This window comes from Brassica napus, chromosome C1, assembly GCF_020379485.1.
Source record: "Brassica napus cultivar Da-Ae chromosome C1, Da-Ae, whole genome shotgun sequence".
In the NCBI taxonomy this organism is placed as follows: Eukaryota; Viridiplantae; Streptophyta; class Magnoliopsida; order Brassicales; family Brassicaceae; genus Brassica; species Brassica napus.
The window spans coordinates 33,830,446-33,857,189 of record NC_063444.1 but is presented as its reverse complement, the minus strand read 5'-3'; the positions used below and the strand labels follow the sequence as shown (position 1 = coordinate 33,857,189).

General features: G+C 39.8%; 2 protein-coding genes across 2 annotated transcripts; both read right to left on the bottom strand.

Moving 5' to 3' along the window:
* Nucleotides 1–3,004: 3,004 nt before the first annotated feature.
* On the bottom strand, nucleotides 3,005–6,658 carry LOC125580753. The gene is made up of 3 exons (XM_048745817.1): nucleotides 5,082–6,658; nucleotides 4,872–4,998; nucleotides 3,005–4,754 (listed from the first exon to the last, which is right to left on the bottom strand). Exons 1-3 carry the CDS (start codon nucleotides 5,162–5,164, stop codon nucleotides 4,428–4,430), a joined length of 537 nt encoding a protein of 178 aa, XP_048601774.1. The 5' UTR covers nucleotides 5,165–6,658; the 3' UTR covers nucleotides 3,005–4,427.
* Nucleotides 6,659–8,683: 2,025 nt separating this feature from the next.
* On the bottom strand, nucleotides 8,684–10,371 carry LOC111213597. The gene is made up of 5 exons (XM_048743871.1): nucleotides 10,181–10,371; nucleotides 9,971–10,097; nucleotides 9,568–9,855; nucleotides 9,282–9,500; nucleotides 8,684–9,019 (listed from the first exon to the last, which is right to left on the bottom strand). Exons 1-5 carry the CDS (start codon nucleotides 10,369–10,371, stop codon nucleotides 8,684–8,686), a joined length of 1,161 nt encoding a protein of 386 aa, XP_048599828.1.
* Nucleotides 10,372–26,744: the final 16,373 nt, after the last annotated feature.

Sequence of the window (26,744 nt, the reverse complement as noted above, 5' to 3'; positions counted from 1 at the left end):
GTTGTATTTAATCTATTTTCCCACAACAAAGGCTGATCGGGTCTCTGATATATGGTCTGGTATGACTTTCTTCAATTTTTGGCATAAGAACTTGGAGATTATTTGTATCTGACATTACACAAGCTAATTGGTCGAAACTGAGACAATTCTGTTGGTTTGGTCGTATTTGGGATCAAAAAGGAATTGTTAACCATACAGGTTAATTCCTCCTTTACAATATCTCAAAAATTTTGACAGAACAAAGTTGTCATTCCATCTGGGCCTGGAGCTTTCTCTGGATACATAGCGAAAAGTGTGGTTTCATCTCTCATTCAGTGACCGGTGCTGTAAGATTATCATTTATTGTCCATGATATTGTTGTTGAAACCTCGGATAGAGCTTCTTCTTCTGATTTTCTTCTATATTTGGTAAAAAGATATATTGTGTAATAGTTATTTTAACTATTATCATCCCTTTATATTATGGATTTTTGATTAGTGAAAACACATTCTCATTCCATCTTCATATGTTTTTAATTCAATTAATATTATTTTATTAATAATTATTGATTTAAAGAATTATAATTTTTTCAACATTAAAATATTTTTATGATTATAATTCTTAAATGTTTGTTCTACGTTTACTATAATATTGTGGTTAAAATTAGCACCCAAAACATTTTGTTTTCTTTTCATATATATGTTTAAGAAGTTATTGGTAATTATATATATATATATATATATATATATATATATATATATATATCTTAAGAATTACTAATTTAAATAATGCTGAAATGAATAATAGCTTCAATGTGTATTTGGAGATTATTTTAGGTTTAGTAGACATAATGAAAACATAATATTTATTGTATTACTTAGAAAATATATGACTAAATATATTGTATACTACTATCTTTGAAAACTAAATAAACCATACTAAAATAACTTATTAGAATTTTCAAAATAAATGTTATTATTAATTTCCAAAATATATGACTGGACATTGACTTTCTTATGTAAAATTATTTTATTATACATTTAGTGTATTTTATTATTAACAGTTTATTATGTTTTTTATTACATTTTATTATTTATCTAAAATAAATTATTTGTTTATAGCTAGAGAGACATGTTAAAACTTTTTTTTACACCGTACCCACTTTCTGTATCTCTTTTTTTTTTCTTCATCGTACTAAACATTATTACCCTAATAAGCTCAGTATAGTCTTCTTTAGCGTCCGCTAACTAAAGAATGAAGTTTTTTTTTTAAGCTCACAACCATAACAAAAACAATTTTAGAAATATTAGAATTTGCGAGTATGAGAAATCAGTTATGTACATGAAGTACAACATTTTTGGGGAATTGCAAAGAGTATTCCAACTTGATCAAGCAATCGAACAAACATATATACAAAACGGTGGGAAAGGTCACCTCTCTCTTCATTGTACGTGCATGAAATTGTTGGTTAACTCAGGAGAGAAAGGTTAATAGACTTGGTTTTTATTTTATTGTTGTCATACGGTTTAGATTTAAAACTCAGATTCATTAAATCTGTTGACAAATAATCTAAATTCTTGTTATTTGCAGAAGAAGATAAAAATTAGAATTTCCATATTGGTATTAGGACTGGTGGAGGAGATGTTTTACCACTTGGTGTGCCTTCATTTCCTAGATCAGCCATCAAGATGGATATAGCCAAAGCCTTCGATACAGTTAGCTGGTCCTTCATCGAGGATACATTGCAAGCAATGAACTACCCGGATCTTTTTGTTACTTGGATTATGAGATGCATAGACACAGCTGCGTTTTCAGTATCAGTGACTGGTGAGTTAGAGGGTTTCTTTACTAGCAGCCAGGGTGTACGACAGGGATGCTCGCTCTCTCCGTATCTCTACGTCATCGTGAGCAATGTTCTCTCGAAGCTCCTAAATAAAGCAGCTAGAGAGGGACAAATTGGATACCACACGCACTGCAAAGAGATCATGCTGTCACATCTAAGCTTCGCTGATGACATAGCGGTTTTCACCAATGGCTCTCCAGCATCGCTTAGGGGTACACTGGCTGTTTTTGATAAATTCGCCAGCATGTCTGGCCTGAGAATAAATGCTGCTAAGTCGACGACATTTGCTGCGGGGCGGGGGAAACAAGCTCTGGAAAATGAGGCAGTGGCTGCTGGTCTCTCAGTCTCGGCTCTGCCAATCCGGTACCTTGGACTCCCTCTCACCACAAAGCTAATGTCAAAGCACGACTATGAGCCACTCCTAAACAAAATACGGACGTGTTTCCTCTCCTGGACAAGCAAGGCTCTTTCGTATGCTGGTAGGCTTCAACTCATCAAATCTGTCATTGCTAGCCTTGCAAATTTCTAGTGTGATGCATTCTTCTTGCCCCAAGCTTGCATTGACGAAATAGAGAGTATGTACTCGGCATTTCTTTGGAGTGGCTCTCCAAACAACATATCCATGGCTAAGGTTGCGCGGGTTGAGATTTTTAGACTGTATGAGGAAGGAGGCCTTGGTCTTAGGAGTTTAAAAGATGTAAATGCGGTCTTTATCTTGAAACTAATCTGGCGGCTTATGTCTCAGTCTTCTTCTCTGTGGGGGGGGGGGGGGGGGGGGGGGCTTGGGTGAATAAATATCTGTTGCGTGATGAGACCCTCTGGGACGGTGAAGGATACTGGTCTTGGATCATGGGTATGGCAGAAACTGTTACGGTTCAGAAGCCAGGCTCAAAGGTTCATCCGTATGGACATTAGAAGTGGTATGACAGTGAGGTTTTGACTGATTTATGGCATCAAAAGGGTCGGTTGATAGAGATAACCGGAGAAATAGGCACACAGAAGCTTGGCATTCCTAGGAATGCAACAACAAGTGAGGTACTTGTTGAAGGAGAGTGGAGAATCAGAAGATGCAGAGACCAACGGATCCAAACGCTAATGCAAGAGGTCCGCTTGCACTAGTAAAAATACACCGTATAGCCACGAAAAAGCCACTAACAAATTGTGGGTACATAAGCCAAAAACCGTGGCTATCTGATTACCAGCCACGATTGTATGTCGAGAAACTACCGTGGCTATAGCTTCGTGACTACGAAAAACCGTGGCTTAGCGTGGCTTATTAGCCACGGTTTCACCACGATTCTTTCGTGGCTTTTTTTAACCACTGTTTTACCCTGTCTAGATCGTGGCTATGCCTAGCCACGAAGATTGCCACTATCTTTTCGTGGGAAGTTTTAGCCACGAAGATTGCCACTATATTTTCGTGGGAATACTTAACCACTGTTTTTTCTTGTTAGTATCGTGGCTATGTACTCACGATTTTGTCGTGGCTAGTGTTAACCATGTTTTTTTAAATTCTGGTTCTATTTCAATTTCTATTTCAATTTCTAATTTTAACCCTAAAACACAATTTAAATTAAACATGAAGTTATAATCATAAGAAAGTTGGTTTACAAAAGCTAAACATAAGAAGATTAGATATTAAACAAGTGCATTGAGTCTTAAGAACAAAAGGATGGTACATAAGAGATCAAAAGATGCTACACATGCATCTAAAAGCCAAAAGAGAGTTTTAAGATTAGATAGAAAGATGCTAAACATGAATCTAAGCCTGAGTCGAAGGGTCTTGAGCCTGAGTAGAAGGGGGTTGTTGCTGAGGGTTAGCTTGGGGTCGAAGTGATTGGATGAGCTCAGTGATTGAAGCCCTTGTTGCTGCGAAGTCCTCCTTCATTGTTGCCACATCCTCCTTCACAGCACCTACATCAGCCTTCACTGCACTTACATCAGCAGTCACACTTTGCAAGCTTGTCTCTAGTCCACTCACACGCAACTCCAGCTCCAAGTTGCGGGCCAGAGAAGCAGGGACTCTTGCAGATGGCGCATGTTCCCTATACTGGGCACTGCCGAGTCCGTAGACATGCCCCCTCTTACCTTTAGCATTCTGAGAGCAAACACAAAGCATATTCAGTCAAAAACAACTCCACATACAACAAGATGAGTCTATAGAGGAACCAGACTCAGACAACACCTAATTCCAACTCCACAGACAACAAAACTCCTAATTCTAACTCCACAGACAGAAAAAATCATAATTGCAACTCCATAGACAACAAAACTATCAACAACAAACACTTGATATATTTTTATTGGAACCTAATTCTATAGAGGAAACAAAACACATGACAAGAGTTTGAAAACATACCTTCAGATAAGCTTGGTTTAACAAAATGCGAGAAGGAGCTGAGGTTGCTGATGGACTTTGAGGTGATCCATCACTGTTAGTGTTAGAGACCTGAGTAGCTTCCATCTCAGCTTGAGTTACCAGTTCTTCCGCACGATAGTCCCCAAAAGTCCCATCCTTTTTCGTGTGTATCCTCCTGACAAGGTTTGTGTAGGATGGAGGTTCACCAGTCTCAACCGTCTGCCAAAAAAAAGGAAAAAAAATTATTTAGGCAAATGTGTAAGAAATAAAGACAAGGGAAATTACCATGTTGTATTCAATTCTTGCAAAACCAACCGGTCCTGCATTGTTCTTGTATACCCCTTTACCCAGAGGGTCAGACTTGCGGCTTTTAGCAGCGTCTTTGCTCTTCTTCTTGGCTGGTTCTGTCGCCCAATACTTCATAAGGGTCGTCCAGTCATTCTCATTGATGTACTTTGGCTGCTTGTTTTTCCTCTTCTTGGTGCTAATCCGTTCACCAATCGAAGTCCATGTTTCCTTCTTCCAGAGAGCATAGACCAAGTCATTAAACTGTTGCTCCCAGTAGAAATTTTGCTACAAAAGGAAAACAATACAGTTGGTGTTTTTTTTTTTTTTTTTTTTGAAACACAATACAGTTAGTGTTATCAAAGAACAATTTTAGAGGTAAATTTAAGTTGGTAAATCACTTACCACAAACGTCTGCCACCATGAATCCCTCCTTTCGTCAGGGACAGACCTCCAACTCTTCCAAGGTCCCATGTAGTATGCTTGCCATGTTGCACGGATGAAAGCATTCACTGATGGGTCAATAGAGAACCTAAAAAGACCACAAACATCAGAGATATCAGAGAGAAGCCTAAACAATCTAATGACAGTTAAACACTAGGAGAGAAAGCTTACCATAAAGCTCCATTGAGCTTATCAGGATGGAGGTGTGGCTGGGATATCCTAGCAGGAGCATTGAACATGGCATTGAGAGACATTTACAGATAGCTATTTGAACGGGAGGATGAAGCTTGTCCGGTTGACTCCCGTGGCACCAGGAGGCATAGGAGGAGATGTCCCTTGTCCTCTTCTTGAGGCCATCTGCAGTTAACAGAAGAAAAAGTTAAAGAAAGTATAAGTTTAATCGAAAACCCACAGAGACAAAGAGAAATTGGAACAACAAAGACACATAAGAGTGTCCAACAAAACTATGAGACAGAGACAATACTGCTAACCAAATCGCTTTGGCTTAATCGAACAACTCTATCACAGAAACAAACCCTAATCGAACAACTATGAGATGTAAAAGAACCATTAGTTTGAATATTATACAATCGAAATATTAAAGGCAGAGAAAAAAAACAAAATAAGAGAGACAGAGACAAAACAGAAAGAAACTGAAACCCTAAGAAACAGAGACAACTCTAAGACAGAGACAATCGAGAGAAATCGAAACCCTAAGAAAAAAATCGACAGTAACAACAGAAAAAAATTGAAACCCTAAATCAGAAACAAAAACCAAACATGCAACAAGAACATTCAAGTGACAAAGACTGAACGAAGTGATCGAAACCCTAGATCGAGAAGACTAAGGAAAAAAAAAAGCAATCGAAAACCTAGATCGAGACGAGATGATTCTCGAAGAAGAATTAGAGGGTTACCTTGAGAGCAGAAGGGAACGAGAGACGTCGCGGCTTGGAATCAGAGACGACGAGTCTTCGAATCGGAGAGGACAATTGGTTTCGTCGGTGGCGACTCGGGAGAGAGTTTGTTTTTTGTCTAAGTGTTGAGAAGAAAGGGGAAAAGATTAAAACCCTTTCAGCATAGCCACAATCAAACCGTAGCAAACCGTGGCTCGGTTTAAATAATACCTGCGAATTGTAAAACAATTGGAGGCAAAACCAAATAAATTAGAGCCAAACCGAATGGTTTTGCCAAATTTCGTCATAGCCACGAAAATCCCACGAAATTACAGTGGCTTTGGTTTAATATCAACCGCGAAATGAAAAACAATTGTGGAGCCAAAACCAAATAAATTGGAGGCAAACCGATTGGATTTGTCATAGCCACTGTGTAGCCACGAAAGTTAGCGTGGCCTTGTTTAAATCACCTTCGCGAAACACCAAACCTCTAACCCCTAAACTATAACCCCTAAACTCTTACCCATCAACCTCTCCTCCTACAACAACAACATATCTCAACCTTTATACATATTCCATAATCTTACAAAAATATTATACAACCTACCAAATTATTTTTCATCCTTACAATATATTTTACAATCTTACAAATTATTTTTCAACCTTACAATATATTTTACAACCTTATAACTTATTTCTCATCCTCACGGTTTGCTTCTACATCACCATCTGATACATATTCATCGTTTGGAGGATTCACCGGAGCAATATCATAATCAGACACATCATCAACAACATGCGTTTCCACCCGTAACAATGAACTTTCAGCAACCTGATCACGTCTATCATCTTGCCATGCCGTTAAAACAATTTCGGACGTTTCTCGGATTCCTCGGGGAAAAATTTTGGCGCAGGCCCACCAGTCATGGACTGATTGTTGACGTAACCGTGGATAAGGAATAAAACATGCTTGATCACAGTTACCTGTTAGTGGTACAAAAATATCATAGTTTTCAATCATGGCTTTTCATCAATAATCAAATCTCAAAAAAAATAAATATTTTTTTTTTCACTTACCTGCTAATACCAAAGGATCATATTTTTGCATATTGTCTTCGTCGTGAGACATCAACAAGACCAAATGGATGTATTCTCATACCGTGATTTTCCGTCGTGTCAAACCACGAACATTTAAAAACCATAACTTTCAAGCCAACATCACCATGATACTCCACTATCATAATCTCTTGTATGAGACCATAGTGGTCTGTCTCATTGGTTCCATAGCGGTTTTCACCAATGGCTCTCCAGCATCGCTTAGGGGTACACTGGATGTTTTTGATAAATTCGCCAGCATGTCTGGCCTGAGAATAAATGCTGCTAAGTCGACGACATTTGCTGCGGGGCGGGGGAAACAAGCTCTGGAAAATGAGGCAGTGGCTGCTGGTCTCTCAGTCTTGTCTCTGCCAATCCGGTACCTTGGACTCCCTCTCACCACAAAGCTAATGTAAAAGCACCACTATGAGCCACTCCTAAACAAAATACGGACGTGTTTCCTCTCCTGGACAAGCAAGGCTCTTTCGTATCCTGGTAGGCTTCAACTCATCAACTCTGTCATTGCTAGCCTTGCAAATTTCTGGTGTGCTGCATTCTTCTTGCCCCAAGCTTGCATTGACGAAATAGAGAGTATGTGCTCGGCATTTCTTTGGAGTGGCTCTCCAAACAACACATCCATGGCTAAGGTTGCGCGGGTTGAGATTTGTCGACCGTATGAGGAAGGAGGCCTTGGTCTTAGGAGTTTAAAAGATGTAAATGCGGTCTTTATCTTGAAACTAATCTGGCGGCTTATGTCTCAGTCTTCTTCTCTGTGGGGGGGGGGGGGGGGGGGGGGGGGGCTTGGGTGAATAAATATCTGTTGCATGATGAGACCCTCTGGGACGTGAAGGATACTGGTCTTGGATCATGGGTATGGCGGAAACTGTTACGGTTCAGAAGCCAGGCTCAAAGGTTCATCCGTATGGACATTAGAAGTGGTATGACAGTGAGGTTTTGACTGATTTATGGCATGAAAGGGGTCGGTTGATAGAGATAACCGGAGAAATTGGCACACAGAAGCTTGGCATTCCTAGGAATGCAACAATAAGTGAGGTACTTGTTGAAGGAGAGTGGAGAATCAGAAGATGCAGAGACCAACGAATCCAAACACTAATGCAAGAGGTCCGCTTGCACTAGTAAAAATACACCGTATAGCCACGAAAAAGCCACTAACAAATCGTGGGTACATAAGCCAAAAAACCGTGGCTATCTGATTACCTGCCACGATTCTATGTCGAGAAACTACCGTGGCTATAGCTTCGTGAGTACGAAAAACCGTGGCTTAGCGTGGCTTATTAGCCACGGTTTCACCACGATTCTTTCGTGGCTTTTTTTAACCACTGTTTTACCCTGTCTGGATCGTGGCTATGCCTAGCCACGAAGATTGCCACTATCTTTTCATGGGAAGTTTTAGCCACGAAGATTGCCACTATATTTTCGTGGGAATACTTAGCCACTGTTTTTTCTTGTTGGTATCGTGGCTATGTACTCACGGTTTTGTCGTGGCTAGTGTTAACCATGTTTTTTTTAAATTCTGGTTCTATTTCAATTTCTATTTCAATTTCTAATTTTAACCCTAAAACACAATTTAAATTAAACATGAAATTATAATCATAAGAAAGTTGGTTTACAAAAGCTAAACATAAGAAGATTAGATATTAAACAAGTGCATTGAGTCTTAAGAACAAAAGGATGGTACATAAGAGATCAAAAGATGCTACACATGCATCTAAAAGCCAAAAGAGAGTTTTAAGATTAGATAGAAAGATGCTAAACATGAATCTAAGCCTGAGTCGAAGGGTCTTGAGCCTGAGTAGAAGGGGGTTGTTGCTGAGGGTTAGCTTGGGGTCGAAGTGATTGGATGAGCTCAGTGATTGCAGCCCTTGTTGCTGCGAACCCCTCCTTCATTGTTGCCAGATCCTCCTTCACAGCACCTACATCAGCCTTCACTGCACTTACATCAGCAGTCACACTTTGCAAGCTTGTCTCTAGTCCACTCACACGCAACTCCAGCTCCAAGTTGCGGGCCAGAGAAGCAGGGACTCTTGCAGATGGCGCATGTTCCCTATACTGGGCACTGCCGAGTCCGTAGACATGCCCCCTCTTACCTTTAGCATTCTGAGAGCAAACACAAAGCATATTCAGTCAAAACCAACTCCACATACAACAAGATTAGTCTATAGAGGAACAAGACTCAGACAACACCTAATTCCAACTCCACAGTCAACAAAACTCCTAATTCCAACTCCACAGACAGAAAAAAATCATAATTGCAACTCCATAGACAACAAAACTATCAATAACAAACACTTGATATATTTTTACTGGAACCTAATTCTATAGAGGAAACAAAACACATGACAAGAGTTTGAAAACATACCTTCAGATAAGCTTGGTTTAACAAAATGCGAGAAGGAGCTGAGGTTGCTGATGGACTTTGAGGTGATCCATCACTGTTAGTGTTAGAGGCCTGAGTAGCTTCCATCTCAGCTTGAGTTACCAGTTCTTCTGCACGATAGTCCCCAAAAGTCCCATCCTTTTTCGTGTGTGTCCTCCTGACAAGGTCTGTGTAGGATGGAGGTTCACCAGTCTCAACCGTCTGCCAAAAAAAAGAAAAAAAAAATTATTTAGGCAAATGTGTAAGAAATAAAGACAAGGGAAATTACCATGTTGTATTCAATTCTTGCAAAACCAACCGGTCCTGCATTGTGCTTGTATACCCCTTTACCCAGAGGGTCAGACTTGCGGCTTTTAGCAGCGTCTTTGCTCTTCTTCTTGGCTGGTTCTGTCGCCCAATACTCCATAAGGGTCATCCAGTCATTCTCATTGATGAACTTTGGCTGCTTGTTTTTCCTCTTCTTGGTCCTAATCCGTTCACCAATCGAAGTCCATGTTTCCTTCTTCCAGAGAGCATAGACCAAGTCATTAAACTGTTGCTCCCAGTAGAAATTTTGCTACAAAAGGAAAACAATACAGTTGGTGTTATTATTTTATTTTTTTGAAACACAATACATTTAGTGTTATCAAAGAACAATTGTAGAGGTAAATTTAAGTTGGTAAATCACTTACCACAAACGTCTGCCACCATGAATCCCTCCTTTCGTCAGGGACAGACCTCCAACTCTTCCAAGGTCCCATGTAGTATGCTTGGCATGTTGCACGGATGAAAGCATTCACTGATAGGTCAATAGAGAACCTAAAAAGACCACAAACATCAGAGATATCAGAGAGAAGCCTAAACAATCTAATGACAGTTAAACACTAAGAGAGAAAGCTTACCATAAAGCTCCATTGAGCTTATCAGGATGGAGGTGTGGCTGGGATATCCTAGCAGGAGCATTGAACATGGCATTGAGAGACATTTGCGGATAGCTATTTGAACGGGAGGATGAAGCTTGTCCGGTTGCAGCCACTCCCGTGGCACCAGGAGGCATAGGAGGAGATGTCCCTTGTCCTCTTCTTGAGGCCATCTGCAGTTAACAGAAGAAAAGGTTAAAGAAAGTATAAGTTTAATCGAAAACCCACAGAGACAAAGAGAAATTGAAACAACAAAGACACATAAGAGTGTCCAACAAAACTATGAGACAAAGACAATACTGCTAACTAAATCGCTTTGGCTTAATCGAACAACTCTATCACAGAAACAAACCCTAATCGAGCAACTATGAGATGTAAAAGAACCATTAGTTTGAATATTATACAATCGAAATAATAAAGGCAGAGAAAAAAAAACAAAATAAGAGAGACAGAGACAAAACAGAAAGAAACTGAAACCCTAAGAAACAGAGACAACTCTAAGACAGAGACAATCGAGAGAAATCGAAACCCTAAGAAAGAAATCGACAGTAACAACAGAAAAAAATTGAAACCCTAAATCAGAAACAAAAACCAAACATGCAACAAGAACATTCAAGTGACAGAGACTGAACAAAGTGATCGAAACCCTAGATCGAGAAGACTAAGGAAAAAAAAAGCAATCGAAAACCTAGATCGAGACGAGACGATTCTCGAAGAAGAAATAGAGGGTTACCTTGAGAGCAGAAGGGAATGAGAGACGTCGCGGCTTGGAATCAGAGACGACGAGTCTTCGAATCGGTGAGGACAATTGCTTTCATCGGTGGCGACTCAGGAGAGAGTTTGTTTTTTTGTCTAAGTGTTGAGAAGAAAGGGGAAAGGATTAAAACCCTTTCAGCATAGCTACGATCAAACCGTAGCAAACCGTGGCTCGGTTTTAATAATACCTGCGAATTGTAAAACAATTTGAGGCAAAACCAAATAAATTAGAGCCAAACCGAATGGTTTTGCCAAATTTCGTCATAGCCACGAAAATCCGACGAAATTACAGTGGCTTTGGTTTAATATCAACCGCGAAATGAAAAACAATTGTGGAGCCAAAACCAAATAAATTGGAGGCTAACCGTGTAGCCACGAAAGTTAGCGTGGCCTTGTTTAAATCACCTTCGCGAAACACCAAACCTCTAACCCCTAAACTATAACCCCTAAACTCTTACCCATCAACCTCTCCTCCTACAACAACAGCATATCTCAACCTTTATACATATTCCATAATCTTACCAAAATATTATACAACCTACCAAATTATTTTTCATCGTTACAATATATTTTACAACCTTACAAATTATTTTTCAACCTTACAATATATTTTACAACCTTATAACTTATTTCTCATCCTCACAACTTATTTTTTTTTAATACATTCAACCTTACAACATATTTTACATATTTTACACTCTTAGAATATATTTTTTCTATTCTGAACCATCGTCTAAATCACGGTATGCTTCTACATCACCATCTGATACATATTCATCGTTTGGAGGATTCACCGGAGCAATATCATAATCGGACACATCATCAACAACATGCGTTTCCACCCGTAACAATGAACTTTCAGCAACCTGATCACGTCTATCATCTTGCCATGCCGTTAAAGCAATTTCGGACGTTTCTCGGATTCCTCGGGGAAATTTTTTGGCGAAGGCCCACCAGTCATGGACTGATTGTTGACGTACCTATGGATAAGGAATAAAACATGCTTGATCACAGTTACCTGTTAGTGGTACAAAAATATCATAGTTTCCAATCATGGCTTTTCATCAATAATCAAATCTCAAAAAAATAAATATTTTTTTTCACTTACCTGGTAATACAAAAGGATCATATTTTGCATATTGTCTTCGTGGTGAGACATCAACAAGACCAAATGGATGTATTCTCATACCGCGATTTTCCGTCGTGTCAAACCACGAACATTTAAAAACCATAACTTTCAAGCCAACATCACCATGATACTCCACCATCATAATCTCTTGTATGAGACCATAGTAGTCTGTCTCATTGGTTCCAGGTACACATACACCATAATTTTGAGTTTTCTTATTTTGACCATGGTTATGAGTGTGGAAAGTATATCCACGGGTGTGGTATATTGGCCAAGACCTATAACTACGCCTAGGACCTTGTACAAAATCCAACATCCACATAGGAAATGTGTAAAACTAAGTCGCATCATTAATCTGCAATACAATAACATTGTTATAAATAACAAATTTAATTAAATGAATTCTGGAACTTAATAATAAAAAACAATAACTCACATAGTCTTTGCACCACTCAGCGAATTTGGTGTCTTTCGCTTTTTGCTTTGCAGCCGGAGTAATATCAGGAACACTTAGAGTCATATATTCTTCAAACATCCTGCACACATTTAAATCTTAATTATGTAACTAAAAATATGTATAAATATGTATTTATATTAAACTTTTTATAATAATGAACTACCTTTCATATGGAGCAAATGTTTCATAGTTGAGCATCATAAATGTCTGAAGAACGGTGTTATCTTCATCATTCAACCAACCAGTTGAGCATTGACCACTGATTCGCCCTTCATGGTAAAACAAGGGTGGTATATCCGGATAATTGTATGAAAAACGAATATCACTCGGACCTTCTGGAATGCTCATGATTTCAGGATGTCCAAATAGGGTAGAGGAAGCATTTGAAATCTCCTCGTTTATCCATTGTGCAACTATCGAACCTGCAATGTGTGCTTTGTTTTTGACCATCTTCTTCAAATGATAAATGTATCTTTCAAATACATACATCCATCTAAAATGGACGGGGCCACCTAAGGCTACCTCATTTGGAAGGTGCACAAGAAGATGTTGCATAACATCGAAGAATGATGGATGAAATATATTTTCCAAATTACAAAGCTTCACACCGATATTTGCCTTTAAAAGGCCAACATCTGACTCTTTCAAAATCTTCGAAGAGATATCTCGGAAGAAGAGGGCAATATCTGTAAACAAAAAAATAAAATTAATTATAGCATAAATTATAGTAAATTATAAAATGATACAAATAAATAAATACCTCTAATCGTTGTGTGAACATGTTTTGGAAGGAGTTCAGCGAACGCAAATGGATATAGTCGTTCCATTATGACATGACAATCGTGACTTTTCAGTCCATGTAGCTTTAAATTGCTTTCGTCAATACATCGACTAAATTTAGAGGAGTATCCATCAGGAAATTTTATGTCATTTTTCAACCACATTAGGAATGCTCTTTTTCCCGCATTTGGCAGCCTGAATATTGGGATGGGCATCGTTCCATCCTATTTCATCTCTAAATCTCGCCTTTTGCATAGTCCTGGAAGATCCAATCTGCTTTTGATATTGTCTTTTGTCTTTCCAGGAGCATTTAACACCGTGTTCGTCAGGTTATCGAAGAAGTTTTTCTCAATATGCATGAAATCAAGGCTATGCCAAAGTAGATGATTTTCCCAGTACGGTAACTCTCAGAAGATACTCTTCTTTACCCAATTGTGAGTAACTCCATATCCGGATATTTTCTTGGATGGATTATCATGTCCATTCCCTCCACAATCAACAGATTTTGATAAACCTTCTATATTGTTTATCCTTTCACAGAATATTTATTCTCCGGTCAACCACGGCGGAGGAGCATCTAAAACTGTTTTCCCCCGTCTAAATGCTTGAGTGTTTTTTCTGTAAGGATGATCCGCATCTAAAAACCTTTTGTGGCAATCAAACCAACTATGTTTCCTTCCGTTAGTTAACCAGAATGCACCAGTCTCATCTTGACAATATGGGCAAGACAACCGACCATGAGTCGTCCAACCTGAAAGCATCCCATAAGCTGGAAAATCGCTTATCGTCCACATCAAAACTGCTCGCATTTTGAATATTTCTTTCGTTGAGATATCATATGCCTCCACACCATCCTTCCATAACATCTGTAATTCTTCAATTAATGGCTGAAGGTAAATATCTAAGCTTTTTCTTGGAAGTTTCGGCCCCGGAACTAGCACCGAAAGGTAAAGGAATTCTCATTTCATACACATTCCCGGAGGCAAATTGTATGGAGTTACAATAACGGGGCAAAGTGAATGTGCTTCTCCATTCATACCAATCGGATTAAACCCATCTGTTGATAAGCATAGATATATATTCCGGCTTTCAGCAGCAAATCCAGGATATACCTCATTAAAGTGTTTCCACGCTATGGCATCAGATGGGTGATGCATTTCGCCTTCCGGAGTCACATGCTCCTTATGCCACCGCATATTGGAAGCTGTCGCCTCGAGTTGGTACAGACGTTTCAGACGATCTGCAATAGGCAAGTAAAACATTCTCTGCTTTGGCTTGTTTTTTCCTTTTCCATTGTTCGGATAGTAGCGATCTTCTCTACAAAACTTACAACTAACCAAATTCGAATCTTCCTTCCAAAATAGCATACAATTCTTCACGCAAACATCAATCTTATGTAGGGGTAACCCAAGCCCTCGTGTCAGTTTCTTTGTTTCGTAATATGTTGCTGGAGCATTATTCGGCTGCGGAAGCATTTTTTTAAAAACTTCAAGAATATAATCTACACAAGCTTCCGCCAAATTATAATCCGTCTTCACTTTCAGCATCCGCGAAGCAAGAGACAACTGAGTTATTCCGTCTGCACACCCTTCGTAGAGAGGTTGACTGGCTGCTTCAAATGCTTCAAAAACACTACCACGATATGGCTCTGCTACCGTCGTCTCTTCTATAGGTTTCGTCTCTTCTATAGGTTCCGGTATGTATGGTGGCGCAATGTCCGCTGGTACTTCCGGATTACTCTGGTAGTGATCTTCATGAGCATTCCAAGTAGGATTCTCCCACATTTCCTCTTTGCCCGTTGAATGATTCGCTCCAGAACTCTCACCAACGGTGTAGAATTTCTCTCCATGACTTGTCCAAACGTAGTAATTTCCCTTAAAACCGTATAAGAATAGATGTCTTGAGACAACTTTTGCATCTCGTTGCTTCACATTTGCGCATCAAGAACACGGACACAATAACGTTTGCCGCTCTACGTAATCCGCTTGATTACACACAAATTGAAGAAATGCGTTAATGCATCCAAGAAACACTTCTGAAACGGAATTACTCTCAGGATCAATCCTTTGATCCATCCATTCCCTTGAATCAAAGTAGAAAGACATAGTTTTGTTTAGAAAATGTGGTTGAAGAACAAAAGTTATTAATGTCTCACGGGAAGTGTATATATTTTAGAAAATAGCCACGCTACAGCTCTTCGTGGCTTGTTAAAAATATCGCTGACACACGAACCTTTCTCTGCTTCGAACTGTAAAAGCTAATACTAGCCACGGTTTAGCCATGATGAAAGCGTGGCTTCATACATTTATTCGCTTTTTGATGTCGGCAGAAAAAACAAAACATAGCCACGAAAATATAGTGGTAAATACGTGGCTATGGCTCGGCCACGAAAATTTTGTTGCTATACCGTGGCTTTTCTAGCCACGAAAATAGTATCGTGACCAGTTCGTGGCCAGATTTCGCGTTTTCCGTGGCTCTGTTTCTTTCGTGGCTGTAACGTGGCGTGTTCGTGGCTTTTTTTATACAGCCACGGTTTTGTAGTGGCACTGTCGTGGCTATGCGGTAGATTTTTACTAGTGTTGTCTCAGGTGTCTCTCTCGGCGGGTGTTAAAGATGGGGTTTTGTGGAAGTTGGGGCCAGATGATTATGGAGATACATTCAGTTCTAGCGCGACATGGCAGCAAATAAGGCAGCAACAAGATACGGTCCAATGGATGAAGCTGGTTTGGTTCACGCAAGGTGTACCACGCTTTGCGTTCATCACCTGGCTAGCGTTCAAAGATAGGCTTGCTACTGGTCAGCGTACACGTAAATGGGGCCAGTTGCAAGGTTGTCTATTCTGTGGACAACCAGAGGAGTCTCGCGACCATCTCTATTTCGCCTGTCCGTACACGTACACACTATGGCTGCAGGTTGTTGGGAATTTGTTTGGTGTGGAACCTGATCCTGATTGGGAAATCACCATTCTGCAGATGCTCTCAGGAACATATGTCTGGTTAACGTTTATATTGCTACGTTTGGTGCTGCAAGTAACTATTTACTTCATCTGGAGGGAGTGAAACGATAGGAAGCACAACAACGCAGCTAAGCCAGTGGCACAACTGGCTCGACTGATTGATAAGACTGTGAGGAACCGCATCATGTCTACAAAGTATTATTTGAAGCCGAAGTTGTAGGGACTGCTGGTTCGTTGGTTTGAAGCTCACATGACATAGAAAAGCCATAGAGTAGCAATAGAGTAGAGTTGCCATTCTTTAAATTTAGTTTGAAAGGCCACACTTTTGTACATATATTTTTCCAAAGTTGATCAATAATTTAAAATTTTCATCAAAAAAGAAATAGAGAATTAACGACTTGTAATCCCGGTGAGTACGTAGCCCCTTGACTTATTCTTGGATATTCATTTTGTTTAAATTATATCAGTAAAGTAACTGTTACAAGTATAAACATTTTTTGGGGTAAAAATGTTAAGATTCATTACCAATTTTCAAGTTTTTTACAGAAATACAAAGATTACAAGAAGCAGAATAACAGAATGAAACTAAACACAGACTCAGACCTAGCTAAACATGGACTAATCAACAAGCATAACAACTAACAAGCAAAAGAAACATCAAAAGCGGAACAGATACTTGCCACACAATCGAGCCCACAGTGAAAACGAGAACTGAACCAGTAGAGTTTGGCATGCCCCATGATCAGTTCTTAAGGGACTCATCAAAAATAGCTGGAGTCGACCTCCTAATCCGCGGCCTTCACTTACAGACAGCAACACCCGAGAACAAGTACGTCCGCACTTACTAAGACAAGCTTTATTTAGAGAAGGCACCACCCGGAACTGCCACACACCATCGAGCCTGCACCAAAAGGCCAGAGAAAACAAGCACCACCTTGAGTCAAAGCGGACAGTAGGCAGCCCTAGATCAAGCCCCAGAAACTTACCGTCTCAGCATGAGTCGCCACCAAGAAGAGGAGCCGTGGTTGACAAGTCCGACAGCTCATCTCCTCGCACACACACCCGCAGCATACCTTATAGGTTAGGAACCAACAACAACTCCAGAGCGGATCATACGATATATACTGACCGGTCTAAAGAGGATGCCGGTGGAGAAAAGAGAAGCATAGGAACACCGCAACTCCACCGCCTGGGACAGCCATCAATACCTTCAACCAAGTGAGGTTTAATTTGCTGGCTACCGATACACCTATAGACTCGGCATTCTTTTTTTTTGTAACATATAAACTCGGCATTCTATTATTTGATTATCATAAAGAAGCTGTTTTTGTTATTCCCCTTTCCATCAAGTGGCAACAAGATTTCAAAAAAAAAAGGAGCATCCAAAGAAGATGTACTAAGCTGCATGAGCATGAAAGTGTTTTCATATAAAGCCTTTTAATTTTTTATAAAACAACAAATGACCACGAGAAAATTGGCTTTTGGATACACAAAACCTCACTGCCACAGATAAATTGATGAAGTAAGAATAAATAGCTATTACCGAGGATTATGAATTCTTGCCATATATCGTCCAACGTCCAAAGCTCTGCCGTAATTTGAACAATAAGACCTAAAAGATCTTTGACATTGTCTGAATATCTGACCACCGTACCTGAAAGATATAGAAAAGATAATGTAGTTCCACGAAAAAACAAAAGAAGTTTTACAGAATTTTTTCCACGCCTATAATTAAGGAGCTACTAAACCACAGTTTATAAATACAGATCATCTTTTTATTACTTGAGACAATGCCAAGAAGTAGTCAGCTAATTGTGTCTTTGGGGGTAGCTGGGGTGAAACTGATGAAAGGGGTTATATGTTTTAGAAATTCCATGAGTAGGTGTCTTTTAAAAATTCTTTATACTTAGCCGAGCAAATTGCAAAGTAAACTATTTATAGCTTTGGTAATAACATTCACATTTATCCAAAACAAAACATCCAGACTAAGAATTCAGCAAATACTAAATAGACAAGGACTCAAAAGACTAATTGGCCATTTTGATCTAGATTTCTTTTGTAATATTATATGACCAAGAGCATCTCCAAAAGCACATTATCCTCTCATGGTTTGCATCAACAGCCCGCCGATTCGGATTGCTTCTCTCCTTAGTCGAGTTGTGTGCTGGTGGGTCTAATTACCATGGTGGCGAGTTTGTGATCTGGAGCTCGCAGGCGGGTTGGTGCTCGAGGTCAGTGGCCGACTCGCATAGGTATTGTCAGTGGTTTAAAAGTCGGTCGTCTATGCTGCTTCAGTAGCCACTCGCAAGGCTTCCTTACCTTTTGTTCTTCTCTTCGTGGTCCCTATTCCGTGGTCTCGGTTGTAGCAGCACCAATTTCAGCCTGTCGGTTCGCGGCAACTAGGGGCGTCTGGTGGTCCTCATGTCTTTGGACTCCACACTCAACGTTCGGTCTTCGCTCACATCCCAGCATCACATAGGTTTGTTTGAGCTCTTGTGGTGGTGTTGCGTGACAATTGTGTGCAGGTCGGGCTCTGGGTAGGGAATACGGGGTTTGCGGCCCTGTTTTACTCGGAACGGCGTCTTGTGCAGGTCGTCTCCGGGCTTAATAAATGCTCGATTTGTTTGTTGCGGGTGCTATCTAGGCTTTCTCTGTGTCTGTATGTTCTTGCAGGCGGGTACTTTGAAGCCCTCGGCGAGCTGTTTTCGGTTGGGCCATTAAGTTTAAGAGCGGATCACCGAGGAGGCCAAAATTATCGGGATCTCGACTCTCGGTTGAACTTGGCTCATCCTTTTGCGGCAAGCTGTTGGTGCGGACTTGGTTGAGCCTCGGAGTTTCGGCTGCGGTTGTTCTGTCTGCCTCGTTATAGTTAGATTGTGGCTGTGTTTAGGTTTTTATTTTCTTTCTCCATTTATTGTCACCTCTGTAATTCTGTCAAAAACGAAAAAACATTGATAATAATATCTTAACATTTTTACCAAAAAAAAAGGTTGAAGTTCTAAATCTCAGTAAATAAATCATTAAATAATAATATTAATAAAATAATAGAATTTTCTGATTAAAATTTATTTTATTTGTAAATGATAAGCCATTTATATCATAAGATATGGCAACACAAGTTTTAAAACAGTTTCAAAAATCTTGTGCAGAGAACTTTACATGATACTCTCTCTCCAAAATGTTATTATTTTAATATTTATTTTTTTGAAAATCCTATGAAAAAGCAATTTTTGGACATGCTCTTACCTCTTCAAATTTTAATTGGGTAATTGTACACCCTCAAATCTGAGGCGATACTATTCACTTCCCTCAAAATACTATTTACTTTTTTGCATTCGTCCTATTTATATAAACATATTATTTCACACAACATTAATATTATATTTAGGAAATTTTACACAAATTAAAACGCACAATACAATCATAATATTTTGCTTCAAAATAAAAGTTACATAATAAGCAGAAAATATGACACAAATTAATATATATTACAATACCAATATTCATGTAAATTTGATCTCGAATCTCCGTGATCACCAAAATAATATATCCATACAATTGGATCAGTCCAAGATTGTTGTTGTTGAGTTTTTTTTTATGATTCTTGCTTAATCGGATCGGATAAACTGACGAGTGATACTATCATCAATGAAGTTTAAATTTGCCAACAAGATTTTATCTTTTTTCTTTATTTATTTTAGAAATAATGTTTTAGCTTGATTTTGCATGTCTAACTGAACTATCTCATAGTTTTTTTCCTATTTGATGCACTTTCTTTCAAGAAATTTTGGATTTGTTCATTTGATTAAATCAAAGTATCCGTAGATGAGTTATTACCTTCGGCAAGTTTTCTTTTGAGTTTGCTTTCTTTTATCCAATAGGATGTTGTGATGTATTTAAACTACCATCATCACTACTTAAACTGATTGAAAATAAAGAAAATCCAGGCGATTGTGATGTTGGAGAACTGTCGATGCCGTTCTCAGTATCCAGGATACCGATATTCACATTGTCTGAAAACGTCGAAACAATTTTCAATATCCACACATGATCAAATTTTAAACTTTTTTTTAATTTTAGATCTTGCACCAATATTTTTTTTTACTTTCTCCATCTATTATATTTTGGAACAAAAAACGAATTGATATAAAATAAATAAATAAATAACATACAGTAATTGATTTATACTTACAGCGTCTTGTGTGGATGCACATTTTGCATTTGGATCACACAACTTTTCGACCAATGATGATGCATCTGGTAGACTTGAATGATCAACTTTATAAAAGGTAACAACTGCTATATGTTCGGATCTTGGCATATGGCATGTCTGCTGATGCTACCGATGAACACATCCAAATTGGGGAGTCTACAGCAATTGAATGCATAAAAAGATTTTGTCGTTCAATAGTATATGTGTTTTGAGAGTGGTATGTCAAACATAGGACGTTTCCAGACTTCTCAATATCTGCAAGAAACGTGGATTTCTAGGAATGTTAGGAAGTCTTTATTGTATGCAATGAAAGTGGAAAATTGTCTAACTGCGTGTGTAGGGGAATTTTCAGATCGTAGTGGTTCACCCACTATCATTCTCGAAGCGGTTACAGAATATGACAGGTTTATTTCTGAATGCCACGCATCAACAATGATATTAATGTTTTAAATTTTTTAATGTATTTTCATTTTTCAAGGTACCGCTCCTCCAGCTAATTACATAATTCAAGGATAAGAGTATGACATGAATTATTATTTAGCTAATGGTATATATCCTAAATAGCCAACAATTGTCCAGAGAATAAGTGATTCCTAAGGTCTAAAAAAATTGCTTACATCAAGGCAAGAATCATGTCGGAAAGATGTTGAACGAGCTCTCCGAGTTTTACAATCCAGATTTGCTATCGTTTCAGGATCCTCACGTTATTGGAAAAAAAGTATTACATAATATAATGGCATCATGTATTATAATGCATGATATGATAAATGAAGATAATGAGATTTCAGCACACGGATTAGAAATGCAAGACCAGCACCACCAACAAACGTTTAAATTACGATAATCCATCTATCCTTGTACTTTATAGGTGTTCCTTTTAAGGATTGTAAAAGATGCTTTACGTAACAACTAACAAATAAACCATCATTTCAAATGATTAGGAAATTAATTAAAGCTTCATAGAACGGATCGGTTATAGGCTAGCTGAAGTCATCAGGAACTAGCTACTCTAATTGGAAGAGAACTAAGATCGAGAAATCTCTTAGGCTCGGGACCGCAAGCTGGGTAATTCCGCGTTAATTTCATCTTTTCTAGCTATCTCTATTCAGGTTGAGAATGGGAAACGATTCTGGAGATGTCTTTACCTTGTTAGCGGACCATGCCGGCTAGGTATGTGTAAGGGAAACTAGTCGTGGGCAGGTAGAACAAGAAATTTTGTCTGACTCGAACTCTGTAATCGACACTAGATTTCCGGACCGGTTTTTTTTATATTAATAATAATATTAAAAAAGGAAAGTAATTAGATACCTCGTACGCGTATCGACATACCAAACACACGTTTTCATATTTAGTTGGTAACTGCTTTATCTACCGAATATTGTCGTATGTTTTGGTATCAAATACAAATATATACATATTTTCCTCTCTTTGTTTTAATAGAACCAGTCAACGATGAGTATGTATCACCATTTATTATACTTGTCCGTTTTATCACTTCCGTAAATTACTCGCGTCAACTCTGTCGAAAACACTAAAAGAAGAACCGAGAAAATCTCTGATCAATTTTGATCTAGCTACACGTGTCATATCTAGTTAGCTCTGGCCGGTGAAATAAGTAATGAAGATGTTTGCCCTTAACTAGTCGCTCACGTAGCTGCTGAACCACACGTCGGGTTAAGTGGTGAAGATCATGTAGAGTCAAGATGCTGAGCTGGAGTCGTGTAGACTTGGAGAGCAAGGGAGTATCTTGGAGATATGGAAAGAGGAATAAACTTGAGTAGCAAGTTTATGACTTAAAAAAAGAGGAATAAGTGCATTCCAAAAAAAGGAAAATTGCACTTATTGTTATGGAAGATGTCCATACATGTTGCCTTGGAGACTAGGGTTTCGGGAACATGGAGAATAACTATAAGATAGCTATGAGGTCGTCTGTATAGAGAGAGAGACACAGAGGCTGATCTTATAGAAAGAGAGAGAAGCTATTGGAAGTGTTCTGGGTCGTGCTGAAGCAGTGGCTGAAGTACTCGACGGAAGAGAGACACAAACGGGTAGCTTAGGAATCTTTCAGTAGCAGTTGTTAGGTTGTAACAGACTGTGTAAAGATGATTAAGCAGAACTTGTAATAGAGTGTACAAGGCGATTTCTAATAAAGCTTAAGGGTTGCTTGTAGTTGTTTGTCTCTTGATTTATCTTCTGCATTACCTTATTGTGGTGTCATCTTTGCACTTACAAGTGGTATCAGAGCGGGTCACCTAAGTTACTGGTGTGATCCTGAAGGTGAAGATGGACACGATTATCTCTGTGCAGAAGGCGATCGTGTTGAATGCGGACCAGTATGGTCATTGGAAGGCTCGCATGAAGCAGATGATTCGAGGAATCAATGAAGATGCATGGACAGCTGTGGAGATTGGTTGGGAGGAGCCTACCATAGTCACAGGAGGTGAGAAGATGCCTAAGCCAAAAGAGGATTGGTCAGAGGCAGAACGCAATGCATCAAAATTTAATGCAAAGGCGTTGTCGGTGATTTTTGGAGCTGTTGAAGCAGAGCAGTTTCAGCTGATTCAGGGGAGTACTTCGGCTAAAGAGGCGTGGGAGATCCTGCTGAATTCGTTTGAAGGAGATGAGAAGAGGACACATCTAGATCATCTTGGGTCGCAGTTTGAGATTCTCAGGTGGTCTGATAATGATTCTGTGGCGAGCTTCAGTGCCAAACTCAGTGCTATGGCGCATGAAGCATTTGTACTTGGGAAGAAGTACAAGGAGAAGAAGCTGGTAAAGAAGTTACTACGCTGTCTTCCAACAAAGTTTGGAGCTCACAAGGCGGTTTTGCAGATGACTACAAACACGGATGAGCTCAAGTTTGACAAGCTTGTGGGTATGCTGAAGGCACAAGAGATGGAGACAGACAGTAGTTCAGTCTCTACATCAAGCAGTGCGCCAAGGAGTGTGGCGCTTGTAGTTGACAAAGATACTGATAGGTTTCAGAAGATTGAAGATGACATTGGTATGCTGGTCAGGAATTTTGGTAAGACGAATTCTTCTAGTGGGAGGAATTAGTATGGTCGCCAGGGAGGTGATCGTGGCAATGGCAAAAGGAGAGAAAGTATCAGGTGCTATGAGTGTGGAGGCGTTGGTCACATAAGAGTTGACTGTCCTGTAGCACAGCCAAGAGAACTTAAGTGTTCTGAGTGCGGAGGTGTTGGACACACATGGCGTGAATGTCCAAACTCAAAGAAGGGAAAAGGAGTTCCATTGCAGTCGTCTGATGACTCAGAGTCTGAAGAAGATGGAAAGGTGATGAAGAATATGGTTGCATTTGGTGCATGCAAGGAGAAATCTAGTGAATCCTCGGATTCAGATCTCAGTACAGACTCTGAGGATTATCAAGTGATGCTCAACAAGTGGTTGAATCTCAAGAATGAGAATCTGAGGTTGCAACACGATCTGGTGCAGAGCCGTGAGCAGTATGAAGATCTTGCTGAAGAACTTGCTGCTGTAAATGAGAATTATGAGTCTCTGGAGAAGGAGGTTAGCAAACTGAGGGAGGTTGCTATTGATGAACGTGAGAGAGCAATAAGGCTGGAACGTGATTTGGCTGAGAATCGCAAACAGATCAGGATGCTCAATAGTGGATCCAAAGAGTTGGATAAGATACTCTCGATGGGTCAACCAGCCAAGGCGAATTGGGGAGTGGGATATCGAGGAGCTGAGAGTACTAAGGAAGTACAACAGAAGGGGCTATCACATTTCGTGCATGGGAGCACATCAAAAAGTGGAGCCAAAGGATCTTGTCAGGAAGTACGTCAGGACGTATGACAGGGAGTAAGGCAGGAAGTTCTACAGCGCGCAGCTGTGAGTAACAAGCCGAAAGTAGTACATCAGTGCAACAACACGAAGGTCAGACAGAAGGTTCTGAAGTATGGTTGTGCAGCTGGTACAAGAAAGGAGACTTATCGGTGCATCAGCAACTGTGTCAGGCCAAGCAAGAAGCAACATCGGATGTGATGTTGGTTATGTGGGAAGGTTGGACACAAGAAGGTGGAGTGTTTTGCTCGTGAAAAGAGCAGAAACATGGCCAAGAAGGTGAACAAGACGTTCACTAAGCCCAGGAGGGTTGAAGAGGTGTCTTTAGCCAAGAGTGGCTTACTTGATGAGATCAAGGATGAGACATCAGAAGATGGATGCAGCTCTGGTAGGAGTGATCTTGAGGTTGATCAAGAAGCATCAAGTCTGGAGCCAGGACACGGAGTTGTCTGTGACACAAAGGGGAAGGAGATCGAAGTGCGTCAGGAAGTGGTGCGAGATGATCTTCAGGGGTGTGATAGTGAAATCACTCCAAGACAATAGCAACGAGTGCAGAGGGCACTCGGTGTGGATGAGGAGGGGCTCATGGTCAAGGAGACGACACATGAAGGTAGCCAGGTTCTCAACAGAAGTGGGTCGAGAGGTAGTTCGACAGGGGCGTCAGATCGTGATGCAGTACTTGCTATTCCGCTGCAGCAGGGGCTGTGTCAGGATTATACATGAAGAAACAGACGGATGGGTCTATAAGGCTTGACATCTAAGCATCTGTGTTTTAGCTTAGTATGCAATCAAGCAGGGGGAGAATGATGATGTTCTGGTACAGAGAATGCATATCTCATGGGGGAGAAAAGCATGGTGTGGTGCACATCTCGTGGGGGAGAAAAGCACATTTTGTATGAAAGTTTCCAGGTGAGGAACGTGGTTGCAACGTGGTTGCTGAACCAGAAGAGTGTTGTGCTTGATCGGCACAACAAAGCTAAAAGGGGGAGATTGAAGATGTAAGATGTTTGCCCTGAAGTAGTCGATGACGTAGTTGCTGAAGCAGACGTCGGGTTAAGTGGTGAAGACCATGTGGAGTCAAGATGCTGAGCTGGAGTCGTGTAGACTTGGAGAGCAAGGGAGTGTCTTGGAGATATGGAAAGATGAATAAACTTGAGTAGCAAGTTTATGACTTAAAGAAAGAGCAATAAGTGCATTCCAAGAAAAGGAAAGTTGCACTTATTGTTATGGAAGATGTCCATACATGTTACCTTGGAGACTAGGGTTTCGGGAACATGGAGAATAACTATAAGATAGCTATGAGGTCGTCTGTATAGAGACAAAGACACAGAGGCTGATCTTATAGAAAGAGAGAGAAGCTCTTGGAAGTGTTATGGGTCGTGCTGAAGCAGTGGCTGAAGTACTCGACGGAAGAGAGACACAAACGGGTAGCTTAGGAATCTTTCAGTAGCAGTTGTTAGGGTGTAACAGACTGTGTAAAGCTGATTAAGCAGAACTTGTAATACAGTGTACAAGGCGATTTCTAATAAAGCTTAAGGGTTGCTTGTAGTTGTTTGTCTCTTGATTTATCTTCTGCATTACCTTATTGTGGTGTCATCTTTGCACTTACAAGTAATGCATCTTCAGATAGATTCTCCTCAAACCATTTTGACCCGCGGGATGTTACCGCTTCGAGATGGCATTATACATACGTGAGTCCCAATCATTGTAGAAGCCGGAAAACCGGACTGACATAAACGATAAAATAAAAGGCGATGTTAAGGAAATAAACGAAATTAAAAGATGAATACAAGAACGATAAGAAATCGTATTCGCGAAGAGACATGGAGTCGAGATATGATCTCTTTGCTTAACTCAAAATATTCGCTCCGTTAGTGAGACGGGACTGTACGAATATAGAGTCCTAGGATACAACCATAGCAGACGAATCACGCCTCACTTGTGATCGCCCTATCGAACTATAACTCTACGAAACACTCTCGTATTTTAAGACTTACGCTAAGGGATTTTCGCTGTTGGTTTGATGTGTAAACGTTAGAGAAATGAGAAGAGAGACGAGTTGTATTTAAAGAGATGGACGAGGAGCGACTTCCCGTAACTGTTGCATAACGTGCGCTCGTTAATGGGGATGGCAAAGATCTCGGAAAGTTCAAGTTACGAACTTATTCCCCAATACTTATCTCGTTTAAATATCTCGAGAGGATAAACAACATGACGTTTTTATTTTTTAGACAAACTGCTTGTCGTTTCAAAATAAAATGCATGTTGTTTTTGAGATTTTAAATGGCAAAATGTTGAGCTTAACTTGGTCCAAAAAAAATATTTTTATCGGGCCGGAGGCTCTCCACCAAGACCCAAGACCCAAGACCCAAGACCCAAGACCCAAGACCCAAGACCCAAGACCCAAGCCCAAGCCCAAGCCCAAGCCCACACCGATTCGAGCCGAGCCGG

Excerpts from the sequence above, each read along its gene's own strand:
- LOC111213597 (XM_048743871.1), bottom strand. The coding sequence starts at position 10,371 with ATGGCCTCAAGAAGAGGACAAGGGACATCTCCTCCTATGCCTCCTGGT. Across the intron at positions 9,856-9,970 it reads CATGGTGGCAGACGTTTGTG|CAAAATTTCTACTGGGAGCA; the intron begins GTAAGTGATTTA and ends TTCCTTTTGTAG. Across the intron at positions 9,020-9,281 it reads TAAACCAAGCTTATCTGAAG|AATGCTAAAGGTAAGAGGGG; the intron begins GTATGTTTTCAA and ends GTTTGCTCTCAG.
- LOC125580753 (XM_048745817.1), bottom strand. The coding sequence starts at position 5,164 with ATGTCTCTCAATGCCATGTTCAATGCTCCTGCTAGGATATCCCAGCCA. Across the intron at positions 4,999-5,081 it reads AAGCTCAATGGAGCTTTATG|GTTCTCTATTGACCCATCAG; the intron begins GTAAGCTTTCTC and ends TGGTCTTTTTAG. Across the intron at positions 4,755-4,871 it reads CATGGTGGCAGACGTTTGTG|CAAAATTTCTACTGGGAGCA; the intron begins GTAAGTGATTTA and ends TTCCTTTTGTAG.